The sequence below is a fragment of the Colletotrichum truncatum genome, assembly GCF_014235925.2.
Source record: "Colletotrichum truncatum strain CMES1059 chromosome Unknown Contig_0001, whole genome shotgun sequence".
In the NCBI taxonomy this organism is placed as follows: domain Eukaryota; kingdom Fungi; phylum Ascomycota; class Sordariomycetes; order Glomerellales; family Glomerellaceae; genus Colletotrichum; species Colletotrichum truncatum.
In genome coordinates, this window is record NW_027222398.1 from 9,298,139 (window position 1) to 9,317,028 (window position 18,890).

Below are 18,890 nucleotides of genomic sequence, written 5' to 3' on the forward strand. Positions count from 1 at the left end.
ACTTGGCAATAGCTACAGTAGAGATGTGTCCTACCATCCAGCTTCTCCCGCGATGGCGTGCCATTTGACACCAACACAGGCCAGCGCAGTAAATCTTCCAAGATTACAACAGCTCAAAAAAGACAACCCAATGTTCTCTTGTTTATACAGATCCATTTTCGCAACCTTTCTCGCCCCAAGATCACCCCAGAGCTATCGGGTATGTCGCCACACCCGTTAAGCCAAGACCACCGCCCTTTATCAAAGACAAGCTGGGATAACCATGGAGTATTTTCCTACCTCTCCTTTTTCGGTTCTTGTCGGCGTAGTTTGAACTATCCAGCTCAAAAATGGGTCTGGTAGAGCTGCTGTAGCCGTTTTGGGACTTAAGCCCGACGGAAGACGTAACGGCTGGTGCGGACTCTCAGCTTGCGAGCTTGGGCATCGGCGTTGTCGCCGTTCTGCTTGTTCGCCTTGTTTGCCTTGTTCTTCTTTCCTCCGTTGCCATTGCCATTGCCATTGTCATTGGCGTTGTCAGCGTTGCCAGCGTTGTCAGCGTTATCAGCGTTGCCAGCGTTGTCAGCGTTGTCGGCGTTGTCGGCATTATCAGCGTTGTCAGCGTTGTCGGCATTATCGGCGTTGTCGGCATTGTTGGCTTTATCAGCATTGCCGGCATTGCCAGCGTTACCAGCGTTACCAGCGTTGTCGGCGTTATCAGCATTGTCGGCATTGTCCTCGTTGGCGTTGTCGTTGTTTCCGTTTCCAGCGTTGCCGTTGGCATTGCCTCCAGCATTGGCCGTGCCGTTGTTAGCAGCAGCGCCTCCGTTGTTGTTGTTGTTGTTGTTGTTGTTTCCGCCGCCATTGGCGTTGTTTGCATTATCAGCGTTATCAGCGTTGTCCGCGTTGTCCGCGTTGTCCGCGTTGTCCGCATTGTCGGCGTTGCCGCCGTTGGCAGCATCCTCTTCATCGGCTGCATTGTTGTTGTTGTTGTTGTTGTTCTTGTTACCCTTGGCCTGGGCACCGTTGCCACCACGCTTGCGCCTGGTCGACTGGATCACGTTGACCGCGCCATGGCTGTTCAAGTCTCGGCGACCTCCGGCGGCAGCGGGAACGCCGTTGAGGTTGCTCCTGGCAAAAGTACTCTGCACGTGGGAGGCGAGCTCACTACCAGCAGCACCACGACGCTGTCGGTACTGTTGACGGAGGCTTTGAGAGGTAGAGGGCACCGCGGCGGCGACACCAGCAAGGAAGGCGACTGCGTAAGTGAACTTCATCTTGACCTGAGTAGAGGGATAGTAAAGATAGGCAACGTAAGAGAAGAAAGAATGAGTAACTAGATAACAGAACTGACTACTGCCGGAGTAGTGGTAAAGAATGAGACTAGCTCAAGAGAATGAAAAAAAAAAAAAAGATGAAAGTGGTGGTGGTTGGTGAGCTGTGATTGAGATGAGGATGAGATGAAGCAAAAGTCCAATTCCAACAGAGCCAAGAACTGACCTTTATACCCAGATTCATCTGCTGATAACCCGCCGTCTGTCGTCTGAACGCCCGTTCAAGCCATCATCTGTTGTCTTGCTGATCTGATCATCCCCCATGGCATAACAGTAGCTCTATAGTGGAGTTTGCTCAGCTCAATGCAACCCGCGATATGACTGCCGTGAAACGACCTCTCGAATCTAGTTCAACAATCTCTGACAGGTCTCAACCTCTTGGCAGAGCACGTCAAAGGACTCTCGAGTAACGTCCATTTACCGCTCTACAACTCCTTCATCCAGAGTATAACGCGCGTTTTGCTGATCAGCATAGCTCATGTCCCGACACCGAGGATTCGCTCCGCACCCCCACCACGGAGAGGAGCTTTGCGAGCAACGATCCAAAACGTCAAATCGACCCCATAAAAGTTTCGCCGAGTTGCATCAGTCTCAGAAGCACCATCGTATCAACCGATTCTTGGCTGCGTCGCCACATTTTCACATTCGTCAATCACTTCTTGGCTTGATTTTTTGTGGCGACGATTGACGGGGTTTCATCACGTCTAGATGCTCTACAAAAGGTCGTTGGCGATTCATTTTTTCGTCCGTTCTTCTGCCATCCGATGGCAAAGATAACGTCAGCTGCCATCCGTAACCGGGACCCAATGATCTGAAACCCGGACAGACGTGATGAACACCTCAGCCGACTGGGAAACCGGTCTACTACTACAATAACAACAACACCGCAGGGGCTAAAGCTCCAACAAGCTTGATCACCATAACAAAGCTGGCAAGCCATGGCTCTGGGACCTGGGGAAGGGATGTGGGGGGTTTCGAGTTGTGTCTATTAACAACAACACAAGCTGGGGCTTCGCCTCTCCAATTCTCGGTGTATGCGGGCGGTAGATATGCCGCCCGCGTTTCCGCCCGAGCTAATATTGGAAGCATGCTTTTTTTTTGCTCGCGTATGAAGATCGCGATCGTCGTCCGCAAACCCTGTGGGTCTTGTTTTGGCATGGTGGTATTCCGTTGTTGTGCCATCACAGCTATGGTTTACCCTTTGGAGACGTGGCCCAGGAAGCTTAAAGACATGCATATGAATGAGAGGCGCGCAGGGAACCTTTGTGGCACAACAGTTTTACGGGACATATTGCCAAAGAGAAACGATTCATAAAGTGTTGATGTATTAATGTACGTAGTATTTTACGGTGGACTACGGTAACCCCTGAGACTGGGTCTCTACTTAAAAGCTGTAGCACAGATCCCAGAGAGGCACGCGCGTGTTGTACAGATCGGCATTCCACCACTTTGTCGCGAATGCATTCAGGTTGAAGTAAAAGTCTGTAGCGAACTCGACGCCGTTCTTCTCGGCACACACGAGACCGTCCTTGGGGACCTCGACGATCACGTCAGAGGGCTTGCTGGTGAAGTTACCGCCGATGCCGAGGTTCTGCTCGCCACGAAGCTTGAATCGATTGTCGAAGCCAGGGGTGGCAGTCAGACCGGAGCTGAGGTCGACGAGACCACCGAGCAACTTGATGGCCAACTGGACCGTGAGGTCGGCCGACGCGTCGACACGCACATCGGCGGCCTGGGTGATGTTGGCGTAGCTGCTGTACTTGGGCTCCCAGCCCGTGGCCGACGACTTGCTGCTGTCGAGGAGATCGAGGTGCACGTTACCGGCAGGAAGAGCCACGCTCAGACCTGCGGTGACGCCTACGGCGGCGGAGACGTCGACGTCCAGACCAACGGCGAAGGCGACACCCGGACCGAGCTGTACGAGGCCGGGGACCGACACGAGAGAGTAGGACAGCTCGTCGGGGGCGTACTTGAGCTCGTGGCTGAAGGCGGCGGCGACATCGACAGAGATGCCAACAGCGGAGTCGAAGGTGGTGTCGAGGTCAAAGTACAGAGCCTGCAGCTTGAAGCCCCAGAAGTTGTACTTGAGGTAGCCGGAGAAGGTGATGGTGGAGGAGAACCAGGCTTCATCGGCGGTCACGTTGATGTACTGGCCGTCGCTGTAGATGACGGTGTTGTTGGCGAGACCCTCGGCAAAGCTCAGCGAGACGCTAGGGTCGAGAGTGAGACGCTTCGAGAGAGTGGCGGCGGGGAGGGAGGAGAAGGACATTTCGCATTCGCCAGCGATATTGGCCAACTCCTCCTTGGAAGCAGCAACGGTGATGGAGAGCTCATCCTTGTTGGACTTGAGACCAGTCGCAAGGAAGAAACCACGCTCGAACTCGGCGTCGCAGTTGCCCAAGTGGTTGGTGATGAGGATGAAGCCCTCCTCAGACTCGGACCAGTCCTTGACGGCCTCGTCGAAGGACTCGGCGTCAGAGAAGGAAACGGTGAGCTCATCGTCATCGCAGACGACGGTCTTGATGGCGTCGACTTGCTCAAGAATCACAGCAGGGTTGTTAAGGGCAAGGGTCATGTTGATGGAACCCTGGTCATTGGTCTCGGTGGCCGAGTAGTAGAGGGAGATGTTCTTCGCGGGGACAATGTTGATAGGATCCTTGGTGTCGATGTTGGGAGGGACAGAGGGACCAAAGGTATGCGTGGTGTTCTCAGCCGGGCGGAGGGTTTCGGGCTTCACGCCAACGGGCTCAAAGGCCGGAATGTCTTCAACGACATGGGCGACTTGAGCATTGAAGTCGGCGGTGGCTGCAGGCTTAGTGACGGTCTGCAGCGTTGACGTAGGGGTGATGGTCGAGTATGACGGGAAGTTTTCTGGCTCCTGTTCTGGCATCTCGACGACGATGTACGTGACGCGCTTGACGCCATCGGCGGAACAACCACATCCCTCGGCGTGAGCGGCGGCGCCGGTAGCGAAGAGCAGAGCGGCCAGGAGGCGGCCGGCGAGAGTTGAACGAACCATTGTAAGTATTAACACGGGGTATCGAATTAAAGAAATTAGAAAAGAACAGTATCGTGATAGTAGCTAACGAGGGTATCAAGGAATGAGAGGACGCTCAGAAACTGAGCAAGCTTGGCAGGGGGGTTCAGAGAACGACTGGACGAGCGCGAGATCACCAACAAACAGGTGCTGCTACGGCTTCAACATCAAGGGGACCTCGGACGGGAGAGGTGGCCGCTAGACCTTATATGAGCCTTCTCAGGCTGTGTATCCTCGTCTCTTCCACCCACCTCCCGTCCTGCCTTGTCCTTTCGCCCAAACCATACCCCTTTCGATAATGAACCGTTCAAGGGGGGTTGGATGAGGTTGGACTGCCGGTAATGGCGTATGTGCCGAAGAGGAGCCGCGTACGCTCCTTCAGACGGACCAAGGGCATGTGGTCTCATGGGTCACATCGCTGGATGAGGAGATAGCGCACTGCAGGAGATGGCGTGGTGGCTCTTTAGACCATGAGTTTATCTGACATCCCTCTCTTGAGCCGGGGTCTCTAAGGGCAGACATTGTCCAGGGCCCGATAGCTGATGCAACGTCGCTGCATTGGCATCTTTCAGTTCTGCTCTCTGCAAATGTCCATGTCGATGAGGACAAGAACGGAGAATGGCCGTGGGCGGGACTTGGATGCCGCCTGGGCAAGGGACATCGGGCATGTTCCTTGAAGCGCATACACGTTCCTCATCTGGATCGGTATACAAGTGGTACCAAACAGTCCATTTCGGGTAAAGGAAGAGGAGCCGAATGCCTCTTTTGTGATATGGAGTCAGTCATCCAACGCTGCGCCGTCAGGTAGGAATCAGGTGGGTGAAGTGTGACTTTGGAGATATCCTGCCCAGCTCTGCCCAGGGGGGTCCCCCCCCCCCCTCATCCTCCAGAGGCCGTCCGAGTTACATCCAGATGTTAGTATCCGTACAAAGTCCCATACTGGCCAATAAGGGCTCATAGTAGATGCTAAGACGGCGAATGCCGTTCTTCTGGGCATCTTAGAGGGAGTTGTTCACCCATCGAACGGATGCCACTTTGGACCAATTAGGGCACCCAAGTCCGCGTCAGCGTCCCAATTGGCCCTATATACCCTGTCCGAGTCTGCTCGGAATGCAGCCATGTGCCTCCAATGGCAGCCCCATGCTGGCTGTTCCTTACAGGAGATGCCCCTGAAAGCGGCATCTCGTGCAGGGGATAAGCCACGAGTTGGACCCGCCGGCTGTCCATTCAGGGTGTTTAGGCCGCCTCTTATTTCTCAGGAAAAACAGCTCGGCCGGTGCTTGAGAGCCGAGTTTTGCTATGAAATGTCTAGGCAATCGGCCTGCCATGAATCATGATTGGCCTCTCTTGGACAGCAAGCGGGTTTATTGGCTGCCGAATGCGGCGATTAACATCGGTGATAAAGCCCGCAATCATTCGCTGCTCATTTCCCGTCCTCCCTTATGAGTAGAGCGCGGTTTGCGGTTTTGCAGTTTTCGTCGCTTCTCATGAGTGTTCACGACTCAGTAACCATGTCAAATCACAAGGGAGTCCTCGACGATGCTGCCGGCTACCGAACCAAATGTCGGCCTCATTGTGGTCGCAAGAAACAAATTTACCATAACTCAATAAATCTCACGGCTTCTCCCGAATAGACCCAATGGCCCGCAAATTAAAGTCAGGGGATCGTCGATATTTCAATATCACTCCTTCTCACATTGTTACATTCAGGCTACTCACGTGGATCTCACTCATATCACTAAAGAAGACCTGCCGGATTAAACGATTTCTCAGACTCAAGTGCCAAATGATGAACTTGACAAGGTTCAATTGCTCAAAAAATCGGCCACTGGCCTTGGCTCACTCTTCCCTTTCTCTCACCATTCAGAATGGGTGGTTTGAGAGAGGCAAGAGGCGCGATATGGGAAAATTGTGTACAAGTTGTACATAATATGTACAAGAATTTCATTCCAGGCCCAATCCTTTCACACCTTTTTGTGAAAGTCTTGCTTTTGACGGCCATTTTTTTTGTTTTCTCTCATCTACATCCTTCATCTTGAAAGGTCATTACGCCAAGTGGCGTAATGACCTCGGCATACCTCTAGTCCATTCTCCTCATGACTCTTCGGCCATGTCGCTTACTTGCGGGAAGCAGTGACATAGATGGTGGTGATGGTCGTGCGAGGGGGCTTGCAGACCTTGTCAGTGGGCTTGGGACCGCTGCCACCGCGGGTCTTGGTGCGAGTCTTGGTGCGGTGCTTGCGGGTCTTGGAGGGGCGACCGGAGGGAGCCTGGGTGGCGCCAGGGAGCTGGTCGGAGGCGGTGGTGGCAGCAGGCTGGGTGGCGACAGGGTCGGCGGAGATGGTCGAGAAGATGGGCTCAGGGGCACCAGCCGGGACAGAGGGAACGGAGGACTCGGAAGGCTCGGCGGCAGGAGCGGAGGGCTCGGCAGAGGGCTCGGCAGCGGGAGCAGAAGGCTCAGCAGCCGGAGCGGAGGGCTCAACGGCAGGGGCAGAGGCAGCGGGGGCGCTGGCGCTGGGGGTCACGGGGCCGGAGATGGTCGAGAAGATGGGCTCGGGAGCAGTACCGGCGGGGAAAGTGGGGTCGACGGCAGCTCCGGAAGAAGCAACGGCGTCAACGGCCTCGGTGGTGGTAGGGGCAGCAGAGGCAGCGGGGGCGGCAGAAGAAGCAGGGGCAGAAGAGCTGCCGCCAGAGCCGCTGCCACCGGGGTTCATGCAGGCGAAGGAGATCTTGGAAACGGGGGATCCACGCTGGGGACCGTCGAGCTTCCAGTCCATGGCGACGTAAGGCCAGCAGACGCGGCCGTCGGACATGGTCACCATGTCACCGGCAACGTAGGTGTCGTCAGAAGAGACAACATCACCAACCTTCTTACCAGTGCTGTCAACCATCTGGAACTTGGTACCGGCGAAAGCACCGCGGCAGCCCATGGCGTCGAAGTCGCAGATGGGGTTGGAGATCTCCTCCCAGGTGACGAGAGCCTTGGAGCTGTCGAAAGCGGCGGCGTGGGCGTTGGAGCAGTCGTTGGAGCCGGTGGTGACCCAGTTGATCTGCTTGTCACCGTCAGCAGCACCAACCTCGGAGGTGGCCTGTTCGCCGACGAGGGTGTTCTTGTCGGAGAAGAGGGCGATGGCGACGTTGCGGTTGTTGGTGCGGTTGACGGACTTGGTGTAGCCCTGGCCCATCCAGTCGTTGAGGGTGAGGTCCTTGGCACCACGGGAGACCCAGGAGAAGATGTACGAGTCGGCGCCGATGAAGCGCGCCAGCACGCTGTAGGAGCCGGACATACCACCCATGGCCTCGTTGGCGCCACCGTTGATGACGTGCTCGTTGGAGACCTTGACGCCTCTGTTGTCCATGCCCTGGGTCTTGGTGTTGAGCCAGATGGCACCCTGGTCCTCAGCGCAAAGGGAAGCGAAGGGGGCCTCGTCGGCGGCCTCGAAGGCGATACCGGTGTTGTGGGAGCAGCCCCAGGAGGAAGAGGCACCGGGGATGTTGGTGAGCTTTCCGGTGGTGTCGACATAGCGGATGGCGTCGCCAAAGTGGCCCTTGGCGCTACCCTCGTAGGCGGTGACGACAATGTAAGCAGCGTAGTAACCGGCCTTCTCGGAGAAGACGAGGTCACCGTTGATATCGGGAGAGGCCATGGCCTGGCCCTGGTCGACGTTGGGGCCACCGAGGTAAGTCTTGAAGGTCTGCTTGCCGTCGGTGTAGCGGTAGAGAACGGCAACGGGGTCGGTGACGCCGGAGATGGCCTCGTTGGTCATGACGGCGAAACCATCGTTGTGGGCAACGAGACCGGCAGCCTCCTTACCGCCGGAGACGGTGACTACATCACCGGCAGCGGCGAAGGTGGTCGGGTTGATGGGCTGGACGTGGACGCCCGTGCCGGAGGAGTCGAGGTAAGCGAGGTAGGCCGACTTTCCATCGGGGGAGACGGCGAAGGGGGTACGGCGATGGTGGGGGTAGCCGGTCCAGTAAGCCTCCATGATGGGGTTGAAGGACTTGCTGAGCGTGACGGAGTCAACGTGCTTCTCGAGGGACGAGGAAGTGAGCTGGCCGACGGCCACGGCCGCGAGGCCGAGTAGAGAGAGAAAATGCATGATAGCTGGCTGGTTCAAATGCAGGAACTTTCAAAGTCACCCTAGAAAAAAAAAAGAATGAAATCCGGTTGGATTGGTCGGCGGTGCGGTTGGACAGATAGCGACTGTCGTCGGTAGTGTTTCGTTTGGTTGATGGTAAAATAGGACTAAGCCTACTTTTGCAAAGAGTGAATGAACGAATGCGAAGGAGAAAAGAGTGTCGGTGGGCAAGGAGATGGTCAACAATCCCTTGAGGCGAAGAAAGAGAGGTTAGAAACTACACCGAGAGAGAGGAACCGGTGGTATTTACATGAGTTCAAGGAAGCCAATGCACGAAATGGAACCCATCAACACATCCCCATAAGGGGGTGGAGGGGTGGTGCGGACCGCCATGTCGGACGGCACCAACGACAGCGGCAACGTCAAGGCCATGGGTAATGGCGGGCCAGGGTCCACGTTGTTATCCCAGGCGAGATGTTCCCTCTGGAAAATGTGTGTGAGTGTGTATGTGTGTGTAAGTCGATAGCACGATCCTGGGCTGGTCAAATCTCCCTGACCGTTTCACCACAGCTAACGCGGCGGAGGGCGCAATTTCGTCTCTCTCCACCACTAGTCCAGGGTGGCTCTGGCTTTTGGGGCTTTTAGCTGGGGCTTCTCAGCCAGGAAAATACGCCAACCGAGAATAGTTCAGCATGGGACAGCCGGGGGCGGTCAGGTCATTGTCAGAACGTCAGGTGGCGATGGTTGATGTGTTTCTTGGTAAATCCTCCGATAACCTCAATGCAAGGGCTTTAATCTATACTTTGTGTTAAACTCCCGCTGTTTCTTTGCTGTTGACGGCTGTCTTGTTTCCCCATCTGCCAGGTCTTGGCCTGTGGAATAAGGTAAAAAAGTATAACTTCATTTCGTGGAGTTGCATTATGAATTGCGGCATTGAATGTCGCCCGCGCCATCCCAAGGTCTTAACACCCGATCATAAGGCCTCAACTTCAGACGATGGGTAGAACATGGGAGGGACAAGGTGTCGGGAGACGCGGCGACCTTGACCAGGCTCTCTTCTCCCTTACTCCGTAGTCTCCGCCGTAGCGCCCTCTCGTTCCTCTTCTACTCAAAAGCTTCAGAGGAAAAAAAAAAGACCAGCAGAAAAAACACAGCGTCTTTCCCGTCCCTCCTTAATTCACGTCAAACAGGTGGGGATGACATCTCCCCTGTTCCCACCAATGGGTCACCCTAGCAGTCGGGTCTCGTTTCAAGCCCTGGTCCGACAATGGCTGTCTGTTGAACTCTTTGGTGGCGTAAAGGTTAGGCCAAGTGAGGCTTGGGAAGATTTCTGAAAATCCGGGGAACAAGACACTGGAGGCCAGCTTACAGGATAATGATGCGTCAGGTCATTTTCCCAGTTATTCTTTCTCGAACCTACAAGCCTAGTGCCTTTTACACGACGTCTGTTCTCGCTTGCATTTTGTGCTGGGACATCCTTGTCACCTTGTCAGCTCTCCCCTGGGGGGCGCCTTGATGGCTGACTTTACCGAGTCACAGCTTGATTGGTGTTCGTTATTGTGCTATGCGACTTGGGATGATGATTGATTAATTCATCTTCATTTTCGTTTTCTTCTCCTCTCCTTTACTCATGAGGCGTATACGAGTATTCGGTGTCATGGTCAGCGTGAACTGGCATGGCATTCTCACGGATGTCACGGATATTACTCATTAAGGTAGCTAGCGGTTTTGAGAATCAAAGTCCGTCGTGTTCGTGGTTGCGACATCGTAGCAAACATCATTTATTCCTTTCGTCTGTTTCGAAGTTGCTAAGCGCCCTTTGCCATTCTTTTCTCGTCACCCCCTCATATATCGTCAACACACCTCTGACGTGACCAAGATTCCTGACATCACATCCTCCTGCAGATAGCCGCTCCCGTACTGAGTCTAATCAACCCTAGACTAAGCAACAGTCGCTTTGCAACCCATCCCAATCATATCCGTAGATCCATCTGCCCAGGTTCATGGTATTGAGTTGGCCGCCATCATCGTACGGGCTCCCAACAGACGAAAATCCCCGAAAATCTAGACCTTCACCTAGCCCAGTGACCACTTTCTAGGGTAATGATCGTCTCCTGCTCTTTTTTCGACCGCTCCTAAACAAGGTCCCTGCGCATAGGAATTGCAGGGAGGAATGTTCCGCCCCTGACGCTAATCCCGAATCAATTAAAAGAATCCCCCGCCAAGCGGCTCCAGTCTCTCCACCATCAACAAAATCGTAACGTCTCCATGGCGCTCATACGGCTCCTTTCCCGACGGTTGGGCTTGGCGGGACAAAAAAGAAGCACGAGGGGTCGCCGTGGGTTCTATGGGACGTCATGCCTCGTTATGTCGCATTTTCCCGGTCGATCTATCGCTTTCGTCTACAGCGTCGGTATATTTTGGCCTGGTATATGATCGCCAGCCTGGGGAAAGCTAATTCTTTGCAAGCAGCATCCTTCAGACTACCATGGTGGACAGTCGGAATTCGCGTCTGGTGCGCTGATTCCTCAAGGCAAATCGGCTCCGTGATGCCGTATAGCGGAGTAGCGCGTACGCGAGCGGGCATAACAATCGCTCTCTTGCATGGTAATCTCACCACAGCTCCTGTCATCCTGACCGCGCAATCTTAGGAAACATATTAAAGTTTCCCCCCCACGGCCATTTAACTGACAGCCCAGCCAGAGTGCTGAGATTCCTACGAAAAAGCATGAATTGCCTCCAAGTACTAGATAAGGAAACTAGTCCCGGGCCCTTGCGTGGGTATGCCCGCCCTCCTTTTCGTGTTTGCTGTCTCTCTAACCGAGGCGGGCCAGGACTGCCAGGAGGAGACTACACCAATCAAACCGCTCATCACTTCCCATCTGAATGAGCAACTTTTTGACAGTCTTGACTGCAGGAAGCCGAATCTGTTTGACGAGTTCCCACCAATCATCAAGATTTTGTTGATCGCGGAAGCCGGTAACTGGGGCGCTTGATATGGTGACTCAGTGTCAGAGAATGCTGAATTATATTCCACAATATCATGTTGATTGGTAATGTGTCTCAACACTTACGACTCTACTAAGCGATCTTGCGAGTTGGGGCACTCGCTTTCGCATTTCCAAGTGGTATAGTAAATTAATCTATGAACCGGAGCGGAAACCTCCCGGTTCCCGCATTTGACAGCTTGTCAATCTCGGAGGCATTGTCAACCTGGGTTGTTAGTCGCTCGAGAAGTTCGTCTTAGTATGCCCCTGATACCCTTTGTGTTATTACCATTTCTTGGGAAAGAACGATAATCCTAGCGTGAAGTTTCAACAAGATGACTTCAGTCTATGCCGCCAAAAGATACATGTACTCGTCTTTGCATTGTAACTCTCATCCCTTCGGTTAACTTTGGTTTTCCCTAGTTTCGATTCAGCCGTTCACCCTGTAAAAGCATCCCGCTGACCACCTCCTTCTTGGGGTCTCGCCTAGCCACCCGGTAGTGACAAACTCATCAAAACTTTCAACCTCTCACACTTGGGGCATCCATGCATCTGTCAATGTACGGGGCGCGACCCCAGCCTTTACTCCGTCTTCATGATAGCCCTAAGGAGTTCGCGTGAGCTCGAGTCAGCATGAACGGTGGGTTATAGTAAGATCGCAATCTGAGTGTGGGCCTCGGAAATATGTCACCCTAGCCTTGCAGTTACGTGCAAGTCAGTTCAGAGGGGTGGATGAGCCCGCACCAAGTTACAGCAGCAGCCAAGGAGGAGACGTCTCAATTATCTGACGAGATTCTCTGGAATGGTCTAGAACTCTTCAGCCACACCCTGCTTCATCTATATCCCTCTATCCTTGTTATCACTTACTGGCTGACCGCTGGGTTATTCTCAAATTGTATTTCCTGTATGCAAGCGCAAGGGTTGGATGGAAATGTGGCAAACTCTTCTCTACTCAGACGTGTCATGTCAACGTCCACTGTTGCCTACCTACAGTAGTCGACCTTGATATGGCTGTGGATTAAGACAAGGCAGAGCCCCTTCCATTCATACACAATCTGAAGGAAGGGTGTGCCGAAAAAGTCTTTTAAGTTTCGCCGCTAATTTGACAAATATCTCAGTAAGCCAGATCATAGCAGTTATTCCAGGTATGCTAGATGATTGAGACGCCTGCGAAACAACGTCATTGAGCACGTCTTTTTTACCCTCCATCGAACATTTTGATTCAATCCTTGACCTATGAGTTCCTTCGCCACCTACGGTATTTCTTTTATTTACTCAACCAATGTAGATGTGGAAACGGCATCAGATGACCTTTTGAGCTGGCTTCTTTTCATATTCTACTGCACGATCAGCTGAGCGAAGGCATGTTCATTTCTTAACATTGATCTCACATTAGAAGAACTGGTTCATGTGGTTCAAAGCTTAACAGATCATCTAACAATGCTTTCGTCATGCCCTACTTGCAACAGCGATGGTTTCCCCTGGGATAGTGTTGGGGTGATGGGATACTTGACCGTTTCGATGGTGCAAATTTCAACCCTTGAGAATTCAAAACCTAGCCATACACTGCTCCAGAAGAGTCCTCCACCTGTCTTTGCTTGGAATGGGGAGGACTGCCCCTGATAGGCGGTAACAATTAACAGATATTGTCATCGACCTGCAGGCCTCCATTTCAATTAGTTAAATGTGTGGCTAATAAAATATACGTAATGATTGTACACGATAATGGCTACATGAATGACCTTGATATAAGAGCGGTGGGTTCTTGGGTATTATCAGATTCATACTTAAGTTGAGGGAGCCCCATCTGGGTCACTCTGAACTCATGACGTCGACTATATATTTGAGCTAGCGGGGCAAGTGACGACGATGCTCATTTCTTATCAACTTTGCCAATTTTTTTTTTACCGTATTTCCCTATCTAAGTCGGTTTAGATTCAAAAACATGCTTACTCATTAAATAACTTAATAGTATCATTCAAATGTTTCGTAGAAGACAGAACCTCGTAGTTCGTCTAGCATCTGCCGCCGTTGCATGTTAATTCCCTGTCTAGCCTTCGCCATAGAACCATTTATATCACATGAGTTGAACTCCGAAGTATGCACATTAGCTTAGCAACTGTTTCCACGATTATGTTCAACATTTCATGGTAGGGATCGTACTAGTTTGTTCGATGCAACTCTGACAAACAAATTCATCATGTCAAAAAGCTTCAGATATTCAACTGTGACAACCGCCAACTAGACAATTATATCCAAAACCAGCAGAAACTTTGGAGCTAATAACGCATCAGATACGTGAAAACGGTTCCAGAGGCTACTACATCCCAACATTCGGTTTGTACACGGCAATAAACAGCCCATTGTCTTTGATGGTGTGAGGACACTTCAAAAAGTTACTGGCTTTTTGGTCCTGATGTATCTGTCGACCAACAGAGTCTTGAATTCACATTGCTTGTAGCGTTGGTAAGGGGATTTAGCAACGTGCTAGTAGTAAGTCTGACTTTCGGTAGCAGGTCGCTGGTTTGAAAGGAAAATGCCTTTTGTTGGGGGTGGTCGTTGCCTAAGAGGTTTCTCCATCGCTACACAAAGTTATAATGCTGATAAATAATTCAAGGATAACCAACACCTTTGGCGCGTCATCGAGACTGCGATGTTGAGTAATACACAAATTTCGGTATTTGAGGCCAATGACCTGTGTTCAGCGGTGTACCTATTCGTAACCACCTCAGCCTATGGGCTACAACACGGTCTCTGACGGGCTTATATCTGCTTAGACACTACAACAAGAGCATAAAAATTCAATCAACCAGATTTTTTAAACAACAGCGTCTGGGACGGATGCAAATTGGGGGCAGTGAAGGAGTAGGCGCTCGGCTGTCACAGTACTTTACAGTCCGTACGAATCCACGCACACATCTACGAAAGAGGTTTGGCATATGTAGCGCCAGAATTCTGTTTCTGAAGATGTCTAATAAATCCTGGTCAGGTTTCGATGTCCTGGCTAGTGTAAGGAGACGGCGATGAGAGGTGCGATGCTACTGTGGTATCGCCTCAAAGCGCCATTGGTCTTCTTAGATGCCATGGAAGATGAAGATAGCCAGCAACAGAGAAATTAAACTAGAAAGCTCTCTTTGGGCTGGAGTACTTGTTGAATGGCCCCATCGCATGGCTTTCATTGGTTTCCCTCCGTCGTCACTTACTGTTTACATTGTAAGCACAACTTACAGCCATCAGCTCAAGTTCTCTACTTTTTGAAAGACAAACATGCGCACAATGTTTCTCCTTTTCCGCACCTTCGCTACTGCTCTTGCAAAACCACCTCTCCACCGCTCAGTGGATAAAGGTGGCCGATACGATGGCCTCATGTAGAGCAAAAGCAGCGCTGACTGCAAGAAGGCAGGTGTTGGCAAGCATGCTGCATGTTCATGACCCAAACCCGGAGGGCAAACCAAGTTCCTAATCAGGAATTGGGCTTTATCAACGAGATTACTGCTACAATGCGGACGCAGTTGCCAAAGAATGACCGGTCAAAATTAACAACGGTCAACAAATGGGTGTGCGACTTCGCGATATTCACCAGCGCCATCGACAACTGAGGCTTGACTCCTATCTAGGGAGGCAACATCCGTCGCCTCGTCGATAAGTTCCTCAACAATGCTATTCTCATGACGTCGTTTATATTGCCTTTTTTTCTTCCATTATAGTAGGGGCTATATATGGAAGATTCATTTATCCGCCAAAGTACCTAAAAGCCAGGCAGCAACCGGTAGAATTAAACATTCATGCTTAGGTCACCTGCTCTATACTCCGTGTAATGGGAAAAAAACCACCCTTGAAGCTCTAGGATGGTTCGGACAGTTCCTAATCGGGTTAGGCTACACGGGGAGAGTCCCTCGAATAGGAAGGTCTTGGCAGAAGGATTCCGTGTTAAAGTGCCAATTTGCCCAGAAGTAGCAGTATTCACCACTTATCTTCACTACACTACACCACTATCGCAACAGTAGGTGCTGCAGGGGGTAGAATTTGTCTACGGCGCAGCAACAAAAAAATCATACATAGTATGTCGCCGCGCACGCCCCTTTAGTTTTTCCGTTGCGTAGTCATTCGCGTGATCCTCTCTCGTCTCAAAATCGGGCAAGATACGATTAGCTGTGGGCTCGCTGGTACAGCAATTTGGTGGCAGGATCGTTTGCTTTTGTTGAATAAGGCGAAGATGTTTGGCTCAAGGTTTCTGCTCTTCGGAGCGCTGTTGGGAGCAATCGGTGCTGAAGCTGGTAGGTTACTCACATGAGTCACAACTCATCTCAATGATACAGCATGAGAGCTGACTGAACGATTCTCACATCAGCTCTAGATGATCGGAGCTGTGATCAGACGAGGACACAAATTGTGAATCAGACAGACATCGACTTTTACAGCAATTGTTCAACCATTAGCGGCTTTCAATTTTTCATCAGCCACGAATTCAAGGGTCCCTTCGAGTTGCCCAATGTCAAGTCCGTGCCGGCAGTAAGCTCTGGATATTTCGGACCCAAGCTCACAGGCTCTACTCGAGTGGATGATGGTGTTACCAGTGTCTCCATGCCAGATCTTGAGCGAATAACACAAGGAGGACTGACCGGCGGAATGCTGTTCGGCTATGTGAAAAACCTGACAAGCATCTCGTTTCCGTAAGTTCAGAAAACCGCCCTTAGCGGCATAGCCTTAAACTCTCTTCAAGCTATCCGGGCTGTTGTGCCATCATTTCAGACTGTCAGAGTGCTAATTGTCAATGTCAATAGGAAACTGGAAACTATTACTGGAGATCTTGTTATAATCGGTAGTAGTGAAATCAGCAACGTAACATTCCCAGCCTTAGCCACGGTTAACGGAGGCGTGCTTCTTGACGGCTGGTTTGACGAGTACGTATTGTCCCCTGGGGCACGGCTGCTGTCCTCTCCTTGTGCATCGAGAGTTCTGCTCACACCTCACAGAATCAGCCTACCGTCACTGAAAAGCGTTTCCTTCATCAGAGTGCTCGCCTCCAGAAATGTGAGCTGTCCGGCTCTGGGAGCAGCTTTCGCTTCCATCACATTCGCCCCTAAATCGACCGACATCTACAAGGGGTTCACTTGCTGGACTCCTGATGAAAGCAACAGATGGAATTCGTCGGACCCTCAGCATAATCCCACCTCGACTGGTTCAGAGCCAGGTTCAACGGCGAATCCAAGCTCCACGGCAAACCCAAGTTCCACGACAACGCCAAAGTATGTCTATTAGCTCCCTAAAGCCCCCTTGCCTTTTCGCTAACAATAAAATTTAAAAACAGTGTCGCAAGTGCCCCGCGTATTGGTTATGCTGCAGTGTTGGTCATCGTTACATGGGTACTTTGTTTGTAATACATAATGTAATCTGTAATGAGCAAGGCATCACTGCCTGTTTCATGCTCGATCTGTATCTATATCAATGGATTTGTACACAGAAGGGCGAGGAAAGGGAGACAGGCCGTATGATATGTAGTTCAGAGAGTATGTGACCCTGAATCTACTAAGTAATGCCTGCCAACTTTGGGTGGTTTACAACAGATTCCCCATTTGTTAAACTATTGTCCATGTGAGACGCATCGGAGCAGATTGATTTGCTGTCGGGGAACATTTCATACCGTCATAAACGGTAGTCATCATAATGGTTGTCAACAAGTTATGGGCTATCAAATAACAAGGGCGTGGCTTCCAGGAGCAGAAAACATCATATCATATCATAGGGTGCGTAGGGGGAGTTGGTCATGTTGGGCAATCAGGAAGTAAATCCGAGTGGGCTCGTACTTTTCCTAACGCTGCCCAAATTAACATAATGCCGTGAGCAAAAGACGCCCCGCCATATTCAAGTAATACGAGCTGTACGAGACCATTTCAAGGGGACTGTCCAGTGCGGACCTCGTCGAATCGATTCAAGTTGGATCAGAGAACGCTTCGTCGATTTGACGGCGTGATTCATTTGTAGGCTGCGTGAACTGGCTCGTAGCGGACGATGTACTCGCATCGTAGCTGATACCGACATGTTGTTTCTTCCATCATATCGTCATTGTTATTCTGTTTCCTCCCATTGTGTCCTTTTCCTTTCCTTTATTCAACAAAAGTGGCTGTTTACCACTTGGCATCCTTGCTGGCAAGGAAGCCCTTGAGGATGCCGACAATCTTCTCGAGAGCAGCAAGGTAGACGCGGAGCTCGGCGGCGACCTTGTCCTTGTCATCACCAAGCTTGGCGTAGAAGTCCTTGCGGTAGGGGCAGGCGCTCATGGCAGCGCTGAAGATGGGCTTCACGATGAAGCTGTGGTGGGGCTTGAGGGTGGTAGCGTAGGCGTTGCGGAAAGAGTCAGCGAGCTCCTCGGACTCCTTGGCGACGTTCTGGCTCAGGGCGATGCAGGTGAACTCAAGACCACTGGAAGCGAACCGAGTTAGTGCTCTGTGTGTTGTTGTCTGATGCTGGGTGTGATTGTGCTTACCGAGTCAACCAGAGGAGACCCTCAGTGGCGACGTGCTTCTTGGTGGCCAGCTCGTTCTTGACGAGATCCTGGAGAGTGGCGGACTCGGCGGGGGCAGCCAGCTGACGGTCACGGATTTTCTGCAGGAAGGAGTGGGTTAGTCAATTGTCCATTGAGCAAGATGTCGACTTCATTGCAGAGCCCTGGGGCAAGGGAGGACGAAGACGAAGAGGTTCCGAGCGTAGAAGAGTCGTACCTTGATGTTACCACCCATGTCGCTCTTGACGGGGCCGAAAGCAACACCACCGAGGACATCTGTGAAGAAAGCACGGGTTAGAGAGAAGTTCCATCGAATGTAATAGCCAGACCTTTGCTGGCATCGAATCTGAGCATACCGAAGATGGTGGTCAGAGACTCAGCAGCCTCAAGGAACTCGGAGGTGCCGATGGCATTCTCCTTCTCGGCATCGACGGGGACGTCGACGAAGGACTTCTTGAAGGTGTCGAGGTAGGTGCCTCCGGGGGGGATCTGAGCGGCCATTGTGTCTGAATTTGGGTATATTCTGTAGAACTGAGGAAAAAGAAAGAATGAAAGATGGGGAGAGCGAGAGGTTGTTTGAGAACAAATGGGAAAATGGGAGAGTTCAAGCTGTCCAGTCTGGCCAGGGATGGGATTCGAGGGGCGGTCAAGCAACTGAAGCCACGCACTCCATAGCTCAATTAATGGCGGGGACCTCACCTCAGACAGGCATGCCGCACCGCCTTCACACTAAAGACTCCACTAGAGCAATGCCGTAATGCCACTGGACTGGACCACTGAGAGGGGCACCTTGGAGAATGATGCGCTAACCTCAGCTGTCGAGGTGGGGGCGGAGGGTCCAATAGTGGGAGACAGCTATTCCTGATACGCAGTACAGTGCCAGCTAGATTACCCCTCATTCCTGCTCATTCATTTCCACAGAGTTGGGGGAGGTCCCGCCACTACGCCATACGGTGCATTGATATGACA

At 51.9% G+C, this 18,890-nt stretch overlaps 4 protein-coding genes across 4 annotated transcripts; all 4 read right to left on the reverse strand.

The window, feature by feature from the left end:
- Nucleotides 1-365: 365 nt before the first annotated feature.
- CTRU02_202578 (uncharacterized protein) lies at nucleotides 366-1,253 on the reverse strand (the record flags this gene model as incomplete). The annotated part of the gene is made up of 1 exon (XM_036719991.1): nucleotides 366-1,253. One exon carries the CDS (start codon nucleotides 1,251-1,253, stop codon nucleotides 366-368), a length of 888 nt encoding a protein of 295 aa, XP_036588693.1.
- A 1,441-nt stretch (nucleotides 1,254-2,694) lies between these two features.
- On the reverse strand, nucleotides 2,695-4,329 carry CTRU02_202579 (isoamyl alcohol; the record flags this gene model as incomplete). The annotated part of the gene is made up of 1 exon (XM_036719992.1): nucleotides 2,695-4,329. One exon carries the CDS (start codon nucleotides 4,327-4,329, stop codon nucleotides 2,695-2,697), a length of 1,635 nt encoding a protein of 544 aa, XP_036588694.1.
- A 2,135-nt stretch (nucleotides 4,330-6,464) lies between these two features.
- CTRU02_202580 (uncharacterized protein) lies at nucleotides 6,465-8,450 on the reverse strand (the record flags this gene model as incomplete). The annotated part of the gene is made up of 1 exon (XM_036719993.1): nucleotides 6,465-8,450. One exon carries the CDS (start codon nucleotides 8,448-8,450, stop codon nucleotides 6,465-6,467), a length of 1,986 nt encoding a protein of 661 aa, XP_036588695.1.
- Nucleotides 8,451-17,544: 9,094 nt separating this feature from the next.
- On the reverse strand, nucleotides 17,545-18,594 carry CTRU02_202581 (het-c; the record flags this gene model as incomplete). Its single annotated transcript, XM_036719995.2, has 5 exons — nucleotides 17,545-17,839; nucleotides 17,904-18,022; nucleotides 18,139-18,197; nucleotides 18,278-18,444; nucleotides 18,590-18,594. 5 exons carry the CDS (start codon nucleotides 18,592-18,594, stop codon nucleotides 17,545-17,547), a joined length of 645 nt encoding a protein of 214 aa, XP_036588697.2.
- Between the last annotated feature and the right edge of the window lie 296 nt (nucleotides 18,595-18,890).